The 10,164-nt window shown below is 44.6% G+C and overlaps 1 protein-coding gene across 2 annotated transcripts in view; it reads right to left on the bottom strand.

Moving 5' to 3' along the window:
• Positions 1–2,840: 2,840 nt before the first annotated feature.
• Positions 2,841–10,164, bottom strand: part of LOC123750304 (uncharacterized) — a 59,189-nt gene continuing 51,865 nt past the window's right edge. The window contains exons 3-7 of one of the 2 annotated variants that reach the window (XM_069307629.1): positions 7,369–7,662; positions 6,376–6,461; positions 5,962–6,142; positions 5,701–5,778; positions 2,841–5,224 (exon numbers count right to left, since the gene is read on the bottom strand). In XM_069307629.1, the coding sequence (XP_069163730.1) occupies positions 4,109–5,224; positions 5,701–5,778; positions 5,962–6,142; positions 6,376–6,461; positions 7,369–7,662 (1,755 nt within the window). In that variant the 3' untranslated portion in view covers positions 2,841–4,108. The remainder of the gene's footprint in view (positions 5,225–5,700; positions 5,779–5,961; positions 6,143–6,375; positions 6,462–7,368; positions 7,663–10,164) is intronic. The other variant, XM_045732416.2, reaches the window with a different exon arrangement.

Genomic DNA, 10,164 nt, shown 5'->3' with positions numbered 1-10,164 from the left:
TGGAGTTAAAATTAACGTAGATATATGACCGAACCTAACCAACCCTACCTGACCTAACCTAACCTATCTTTATAGGTCAGGTTAGGTTAGGTAGCCGAAAAAGTTAGGTTAGGTTAGGTTAGGTAGGTTAGGTAGTCGAAAAACAATTAGTTCATGAAAACTTGGCTTATTAGGCAAATCTGGCCTTGCATAGTAGGCTCAGAAGTGCGTTCTGGCTACTAGGTACGACATATATATATATATATATATATATATATATATATATATATATATATATATATATATATATATGTCGTACCTAATAGCCAGAACGCACTTCTCAGCCTACTATGCAAGGCCCGATTTGCCTAATAAGCCAAGTTTTCATGAATTAATTGTTTTTCGACTACCTAACCTACCTAACCTAACCTAACCTAACTTTTTCGGCTACCTAACCAAACCTAACCTATAAAGATAGGTTAGGTTAGGTTAGGTAGGGTTGGTTAGGTTCTGTCATATATCTACGTTAATTTTAACTCCAATAAAAAAAAATGACCTCATACATAATGAAATGGGTAGCTTTATCATTTCATAAGAAAAAAATTAGAAAAATATATTAATTCAGGAAAACTTGGCTTATTAGGCAAATCGGGCCTTGAATAGTAGGCCAAAAAGTGAGTTCTGGCTACTAGGTACGACATATATATATATATATATATATATATATATATATATATATATATATATATATATATATATATATATATATATATATATATATATATATATATATATATATATATATATATGTCGTACCTAGTAGCCAGAACTCACTTCTCAGCCTACTATGCAAGGCCCGATTTGCCTAATAAGCCAAGTTTTCATGAATTAATGTATTTTTGTCTACCTAACCTACCTAACCTAACCTAACCTAGCTTTTTTTGGCTACCTAACCTAACCTTACCTATATATATAGGTTAGGTTAGGTTAGGTAGGGTTGGTTAGGTTCGGTCATATATCTACGTTAATTTTAACTCCAATGAAAAAAAATTGACCTCATACATAGTGAAAAGGGTAGCTTTATCATTTCATAAGAAAAAAATTATAGTAAATATATTAATTCAGGAAAACTTGGCTTATTAGGCAAATCGGGCCTTGAATAGTAGGCTGAGAAGTGAGTTCTGGCTACTAGGTACGACATATATATATATATATATATATATATATATATATATATATATATATATATATATATATATATATATATAAATATATATAAATATAAATATATATATATATATATATATATATATATATATATATATATATATAAATATATATAAATATAAATATATATAAATATAAATATATATATATATATATATATATATATATATATATATATATATATATATATATATATATATATATATATATATATATATATATATATGAACACGTTGTACTGAACGGGGTGAGAATAGCTGAAGCTACTTCATCCCCCTTGTGTGTATTAATACCTCAACAAACTTACTTCAATTTCAGCTTTGACATATATCAGGGGAAAGTTCGTCAAAGCAAATATGTTTAAAAGAAACTTCCGACCCGAGTGTACAAAACTGGTCGCACCGGTTTCACCAATTCATTATCGTTGAAACAGTTTGGCTCGAGGTATGTATGACCACTAGCGTGCCGCAGGGCTCTGTACTAAGCCCCTTCCCCCCCTCCTGCTTTTTATAATAGACATGAACGGCCTTTCATTTGAAGTGACCCGTAATTACGTCGTAGACTACACGGAGACAGCGCGTGTAGTGATTACAAGAGACTCGTGAACTGAAAGGAGACTCGCAAATTTCAGTGAAAAAGAGCCAATGTGGATTACTATTGTTATCAACATTAATCTGCATTTGCTTAATTCAAATTCCTGAACTTAGTGAAAGACGGCGAGACTAAATTCCATATCAGTAACAGTCATTAGAAGATCAAACTGCCAGAGGTACTTGGGAGTGATGAGAAGCAGTGATATGAGGCCAAGAGAAGAAGGGATCAACATCAAGGGATCATTATTAGAAGGGATCAAGAAAGTCATGATAAGTAGATCATCGATGCATAAAATTATCAATCAGTGTCTTGGAAATTATAATAAGAAGCAGAAAGCAACAGAACTACGGATATCATCCTTCAGCAGTCTCTAGCTCTTGGGCTCCGCTTTGCCGATCTGGTCGCTGTACTACATAATGTACATAGACGCTGTAGTTAGATGGATAATGACTGATTGTAGGTCAAAACACAGGCCAAAAAGAACAAATTGCAAATATTTTTTAATAACTTTATTACAGATTTACAAATAAATATTACAGTACATGGAATAAATATACTTAAATATTTACAATAAATAATAGATAAAAACAGCCGCGGTGTAAGCAGCGGCGCCTGCAGGCAGTGTGAAGGCTAGAAGGCTACTAGGCCTACAGGTGGTGTGAAGTCTACCTTATGGGCCTGAGGGCAGTGTAAAGGCTGCCTGCTAGGCCTGCAGGTGTGCAGGCTGCCTGCTAGGCCTGCAGGTGTGCAGGCTGCCTGCTAGGCCTGCAGGTGTGCAGGCTGCCTGCTAGGCCTGTAGGTGTGCAGGCTGCCTGCTAGGCCTGCAGGTGTGCAGGCTGCCTGCTAGGCCTGTAGGTGTGCAGGCTGCCTGCTAGGCCTGCAGGTGTGATGGCTGCCTGCTAGGCCTGCAGGTGTGATGGCTGCCTGCTAGGCCTGCAGGTGTGCAGGCTGCCTGCTAGGCCTGCAGGTGTGCAGGCTGCCTGCTAGGCCTGCAGGTGTGCAGGCTGCCTGCTAGGCCTGCAGGTGTGCAGGCTGCCTGCTAGGCCTGCAGGTGTGCAGGCTGCCTGCTAGGCCTGCAGGTGTGCAGGCTGCCTGCTAGGCCTGCAGGTGTGCAGGCTGCCTGCTAGGCCTGTAGGTGTGCAGGCTGCCTGCTAGGCCTGCAGGTGTGCAGGCTGCCTGCTAGGCTTGCAGGTGTGCAGGCTGCCTGCTAGGCCTGCAGGTGTGCAGGCTGCCTGCTAGGCCTGCAGGTGTGCAGGCTGCCTGCTAGGCCTGCAGGTGGTATGAAGGTTACTCTTACCATCAAAACAAGTCAGAAAATAATAACACACATACGAGTACTACTTACTAATGCTCCATAAAAAATGCCATTTATATCATACCACAAACTATGCTCACAGACACACTGGCACATCTCTCTCAGATCTCAGCCAGATGCACAGAACGAGTCGGGTGGAGGCTAGAGAGTGTGCAGGGTGTTAAGGAAGGTGGTGGGGATCACAGAGCTAACTGTACACTATGTGAGTCTATCATATATCTACTGGCGAGGGAAAATCATCATTCCTCGTTGGCTTGTCATAATATACACTCAAGTGATGAGTTCATGAGGTGCTGAGTTTGAATATTAATGTGCTAAAACAGGTCATAAATAATATGGAACAAGACCAGCTAATTCCAGGGATTAATAACTTTGTTAACTTATATAACAAGAGAATAATATTAAAGAACCCCATGGGAAACTGGAGCGAGCATGCGAGTCTGGGAGCGACTGGCAAGTCCTCCGGGGAGACCGCCAACTCTGGCACCACCCCGCCCCGGCTGTGTCTCCCCGTGGCTTGGTACACAGCTCGGGCTTTGGTAACTTAAAAATAAAGCTATTGATGTGCTTGAGTTACTGAGATAGGATGGTGTAGAAGTCCTTGTGTTTATAGGTTCGTGGAAGTGGTTGCTGCACAGGCGTACAAATGGAGACGTTGTGCTGCGAGACTGAAGGCCACATTACTCGAGCCATGAACTGTGTGGAGGAATGGGAAGAGGCACAGTATAGAGGTAACATAGAACACAACAAACAGTTAAGGGGAAAAATGACGGTTAACAAAGAACAAATGAACCACCGTTTAAGAGGCCATCACCACCCATGCCTGGCCCACCACCACAGACGTCCATCGGGCGTCAACGACGGTGGTCAAGGCGTCAGCACTGGCTGGCAGTGAAGGAACAGTACAAGGAGGTCGCAGGTGTCAAACACACTTGCGTCCAGGTGTCGGGGCGGCGTTATGGCACAGTGCGGAGGTCGAGGTGGTGGTGTGGCTCAGTTACCCCCAGCCACCTTGACGAACTCTGGGTTGTCGAAACCCTGCACAAAGGTGGTGACGCCGCCCTTAGCATTAAAGGTTCGCACTCGCGTGTAGAGAAAGCATGCAACAAGACAAGCGATAGTCAACACAAGCAATAGCATAACAAGGCCTGCGGCGAAACCAGTTGCAGACATGCATATGTTGGATGCATCTTCTAGTAGCTCTGAAACGACTACGGTTTCATTTGCTGCATTCAAATTAAATGCAACATCACCAGGAGCCACGACTTGAATGACTCGAGCAGTGGCCACGTCTGTCATTTCTTGAGCAGCGCGACGGTACACGTGAAGCACTGTGGAGCGACGCACTCGACTCTCTTCCTCTTCTGCGTCTGCGTCTTCTGAATCTTCGTGAGCAAGAGAACGGGGTCGACCAGCCTTATCAAGAGCTCCTTGGCGGTTGACTTGAGGATAAGTGTCTTTGTCACCTCCAGGGAAGCTTACACTCGAAGATTTAAGTGGAACGCTAACAGGGACGGGGATAGGGTTCGGCCCACCTTCTCTATCCAACGAAATGCTTTCACCAGACTTGGGTTGAGCAGACTGACCCTGGTCAGAAGACACGCCGACTTTGTTAGTGTGACGCGGATCTGGGAGACCGGCGTAAGTGTTGACTTTGTTGCTTTCTGCACCTTGGTATCCCAGACTAGTGCCATCACACTGTGGCTCGGGACAGTTGTAACGACACACCTGGATCACACACTGGAAGTGTACGTTCATGCTGTCTGGGAACTTGAAGGCTTGGAAGTATGCATATGACACCACTGAGGCTGATGAACCAAAGTTCTTGACCTTCTGGAAACGTCCCATTATCTTAGGGCGAGTAACGCAGCCACGCTCGTCCACCAACTGGATGGGGGCCCTCTTTCCGTCATGAGCCACGCAGTTACGCACCATCATATCGAACTTGTTCTCGTCGTCTTTGATGGCCAGAACCATCGTCATAGTCTGGCCGATCTTGACGATGCCGGAGACCTCCGAGGCCCAGGGACCCTTGCCAACCTGAATTTGCATCCAGCATTGCAAATTGTCACCCAGGAAGTTGGCAGTGACAGCATTCAGCATGTCAACCTGTTGAAGGAGACAATAATCAATACTCTTCAGACTCTATCAATACTTTATCGTATCAGTCACGATAGGAAAGATAACTATTTAAATCTAAAGATAGTTAATAGCAAAAGGAAAATTGCATAAAATCCAGTGATTATATGAAACTATAACATTGACTTAATGTAGGCTGAATTAAACTCAAAAAGTTTTTAAACTATAACGTTTCTTATATGAAAATTTGAAACATAGATGTATTGCTTCTATTGAAAGTACAAGAGTAGTAAATACACTGCAGAGGATTGAATCAAGGTAATAAACTGATAAATGTCAAATGTCTTGTCAGTGTTGTCACTCTGCCCACCACAAGTTAAATGGTTCATTCACATTTTAGAGATGTGTGACCACGTCCCGGAGATGTGCACATTTATGTGGTATATTCCAGTCTGTTATCTAGTAGAAGAGACAGTGTCCGTCACGTTGCCGTGCTAAACACATACCTGGAAGGGCCTGAAGGTGACGGACTTCTCGTAGTAGTCATACCAGGTGCACCTGAGCTTCCTGGCAGCGTCCCATACCTGAAACAATCAAACCTGTTTGTCAAAATATTTCTCACCTTAAACTTCTTTCCTACCACTAGGAACCATTAATTATGTTCTTCATTATTTTTGTTTTCTTCCATTTAGTTTAATTAAACAATCTGATATTCAAAGGAAGCATTCAGCTACTCTGCAGCCACAAGACTTCCTCAGTGCACCCACCTCCTGCACCAGGGGGTCGAACTGAATGATGACGATGTTTTCAATGTAGGTGCCTGAAGGCGTCGGCTGGCCGTAGTTGGCGTTGCTAGCGGTGGAGGTCATGCCACAGCTGTTGAGGTAGATGTCGAACTGGGCCTGCAGGCGTCCCGACCCAGGCTGCACATGCACACAGTTCTGGTCACTGCTCACACCACAAATAAAAAAGGGTATAATTGTTAATAAATTGAAAATAAAGGTTTGTGACTGGTTATCTAAGAAGGCATTGGCCTGTCATCAGTCGGGGCAGATCCAATCTCTCTTACACAATAATACATCAACTTTGTAATACTCAATGAAATGAGTCTGATAACTTGCATTGACAAGCGTGCACAATTATAAATAATCACAATGAGAGAGAGAGAGAAGGGGACCCACCTGTAATAACCCTTGCTGAAGATCATACCGTAGAAGGGACGATCGAATTCTATGGAGACTCGCATGAAAGACTTTTCACATTGTACCTGTGGAAGCAAGACAAATTCAATTGACTGTTTTCAGGAACTTATTTTCTATTACATTATAATACCAATTACACTGATGTACTCAAGCGGATAACTGATTTGCGTGATTACTCTTGCACCCCCATATTAAATAGAGCTTTCTGAGGTGCAGATTAGAACTGTGTATTATGTGAAAACTTCGAAACTGTATTGCATGGTATGGCTTAGAGAAGCAAGGTCAGAAGACTGGGGGGTCAGGAGGCTGAGGGTTGGGACACTGGGGGCTTGGGGTCACGAGGTTTGGGGTCATGAAGGGTTGGGAAGGAGGTTTGGGATAAATAGGGAAGGGTTTGGAAGTCAAGAGTTAGGAGGCTGGTGTTTAGGTTATGGCTAGAAGGTTGTGATCAGGAGATTGGAGGGTCGGGAGGCTGGGGTGGGGGTCACAAGGACTTGGGATTGATGTGGTCACGTGGATGGTTGTTATTTAGAAGGTTAGGATTCAGGTGGCTTGTGGTCAGGTGGATGTGGGACCAAGTGACTGGGGTCAGGTGGATCTGGGACTAAGTGACTGGAGCCAGGTGGATGTGGGACTAAGTGGCTTGGCGTTAGATGGATGTGGGACTAAGTGGCTGGGGTCAGGTGGATCTGGGACTAAGTGACTGGAGCCAGGTGGATGTGGGACTAAGTGGCTTGGGTTAGGTGCATGTGGGACTAAGTGGCTTGGGGTAAGGTGGATGTGACACTAAGTGGCTTGGGGTAAGGTGGATGTGACACTAAGTGGCTTGGGGTCAGGTGGATGTGGGACTAAGTGGCTAGAGGGCCATATGCTTGTTGTGGCGGATGCCAGACTCATGAAACATGCACCAAAAAGTGTAGGAAGCGCAGTTCAGATTAAAGGGTTCCTGCAGCAGGAAGTGTGGCAACGCACCTGCAGGTTTTTAACAGTGTTCATATCAGGATGAGCAAGGGGCCATTGATCTTCTGGGCCCGCTGGAAGGGGTCCTGAGCTTCCAAGTTGGGGCCCTAGTCCTCCTAGTTGTGGGCCGAGTCCTCCTAGTTGTGGGCCAAGTCCTCCTAGTTGTGGGCCGAGTCCTAGTTGTGGCCCTAGACCTCCAAAGTGGGGCCCCGGAACTCCTAACGGGGGTCCGTAGACATCTCCTCCTCTGTGCTCCACGGGTAAGGAGGCAGAGTCCAAGGCGTTCTGGTCCTCATGCGTCTGGCCCTGTGGAAAATAGATTCGTTTTAAACCGAATGTTTAACAAGACGGACTTGGAAAGACATGGAAATACTCAACTACCATAATAAACAAGAGCATTTTATTTGTTGTGTAAAATAACTGCAGTGATGAGCAACTCCCAAATGAGGAACTTTAAAATGTGTTCTAGAATCTGAATTGTGAGTTATGGTCTTCCTATTAGGCGCGATCACTGTGCTGTTGCCCTCTGATTGTGGTGATTACAGGAGCACAGTAATGTGCTAATGACTTCAATAATACAATAACAAGCATAAGGAATGTAAACCTTCCGATAAACAAAAAAGCAATGACGCTGTGGCAACTCGACCAAGAAACGAGAAGAGTTGCCAGTTCGAGGGAGAGTTGTTTGTGGGGCTGACTGAGGTGATGGGGGCAGTGGGTCAAGCTCCCGGCCCCCCCTCCCCCACCTCCTCCCCTCTCCTCTGTCTCCTCGATCTGATCATAAACCCCACATTTCGCCACCCATTACGGGCACACCATAGCCCGTGCTACATTGAAATTTTAGTCTAGAGTAGCTAAATCTAAGACAACTACAAGAGCCACACCCATCACACATTCCCTCTTCCCTAACCCTTTCTCGTATGCCTTGCCGAACTGCTTGCCGTGCACTTTTGGGGCCACTTATGGCACCCGAAATTGGCAAGACGCAGGCCCAGAGACACTTCAAAGATGCTACACGACCAAGGACAATATTCACTTCAAACATTTGCCACCTACGGGCTACTCATGCCCGTGCCACCTCTTGTGTTGTGGCTTAATCTCCATCAATCAATCAATCAATCAATCAATCAATCGCAGTTGATTGAATGACACAGGGCCAATTAAGAATTAAGACCTTCTATCCCTCCACCAAGCACAGGGTTGTGGAGGACTGGGCAGCTGTGGCTGGCTGTCGCAGCACAGTGCGGGAGGGAGTCTGTGGTCAACAGTCGTCAGTCCGGGTAAAAACAATTATGGGCTGCTAGATCACTAGGCTTTCTCTCCCCTCCACGACGTCACTGTCAAGCACTAGGATATTATGACCTTATCACGCTCTATTTGAACATACAAACCATCATTATTCAATATTTATATCATGATGCAAGACCCCTCTTGAAAGATTTAAACAAATCTATGGAACTTATGACCGTCAAAATTAAGCAATGAGAATTTTGTTCTTTTCTTCCAAAGGCTTCTCAAGGTATCAACTTTAATTTGATAGTCAAAGAGTGGTTGGAGAGTATCAGTGCCCTAGTAGAAGGGTGGATTACTGTATCGATGTCCCAGTGGCAGGGTGGATTATTGTATCAGTGTCCCAGTTTCAGGGTGGATTATTGTATCAGTGCCCCAGTGGCAGGGTGGATTAATGTATCAGTGCCCCAGTGGCAGGGTGGATTATTGTATCAGTGTCCCAGTTTCAGGGTGGATTATTGTATCAGTACCCCAGTGGCAGGGTGGATTATTGTATCAGTGCCCCAGTGGCAGGGTGGATTATTGTATCAGTGCCCCAGTGGCAGGGTGGATTATTGTATCAGTGTCCCAGTGGCAGGGTGGATTATTGTATCAGTGCCCCAGTGGCAGGGTGGATTATTGTATCAGTGCCCCAGTGGCAGGGTGGATTATTGTATCAGTGTCCCAGTGGCAGGGTGGATTATTGTATCAGTGCCCCAGTGGCAGGGTGGATTATTGTATCAGTGTCCCAGTGGCAGGGTGGATTATTGTATCAGTGTCCCAGTTTCAGGGTGGATTATTGTATCAGTGCCCCAGTGGCAGGGTGGATTATTGTATCAGTGTCCCAGTGGCAGGGTGGATTATTGTATCAGTGCCCCAGTGGCAGGGTGGATTATTGTATCAGTGTCCCAGTGGCAGGGTGGATTATTGTATCAGTGTCCCAGTTTCAGGGTGGATTATTGTATCAGTGTCCCAGTGGCAGGGTGGATTATTGTATCAGTGTCCCAGTTTCAGGGTGGATTATTGTATCAGTGCCTCAGTGGCAGGGCGACACAGCTGACGCCATAACGAGTACGACAGACAGATAAGAGCTCTCTGTTCCTACTAAACAACCATATTTTTGGTATAACGACCTCAGCTGATCATGAGCAGGTATTTAAACATCTACTTATCACAAGAATGTTTTACTGTGTGTGTTGATTTACATATCATTATTCCATAACTAATATTTTCTAGTCATACTACTATTATAACATGTAGCTAAAAACAATGCAGATTCAGGCTACATCCGGCACAGATGTAGGACACAGCCCCTCTACAAATGATACCTGATCAACCAGGCTGTGATTCATATGCCAGACTGCGAGCAGCTGGTGTTTAACAACCTGGTTGACCAGACCACAAACCAGGAGGCCACGGGGACGTTGATTCACGGAATTAATGGAAGGTAAAGGCAAGGTAAAGATACAAGGTAAACAAACACGACCTTACACACCCAGATCCACGCAAATGGAAGAAAGTCTGGGGCTCGTGCGACTG

Source organism: Procambarus clarkii, chromosome 6 (genome assembly GCF_040958095.1).
Source record: "Procambarus clarkii isolate CNS0578487 chromosome 6, FALCON_Pclarkii_2.0, whole genome shotgun sequence".
Classification (NCBI taxonomy): Eukaryota; Metazoa; Arthropoda; class Malacostraca; order Decapoda; family Cambaridae; genus Procambarus; species Procambarus clarkii.
Note: the sequence above shows the minus strand (reverse complement) of the source record. Positions and strands in the feature narration are given on the sequence as shown.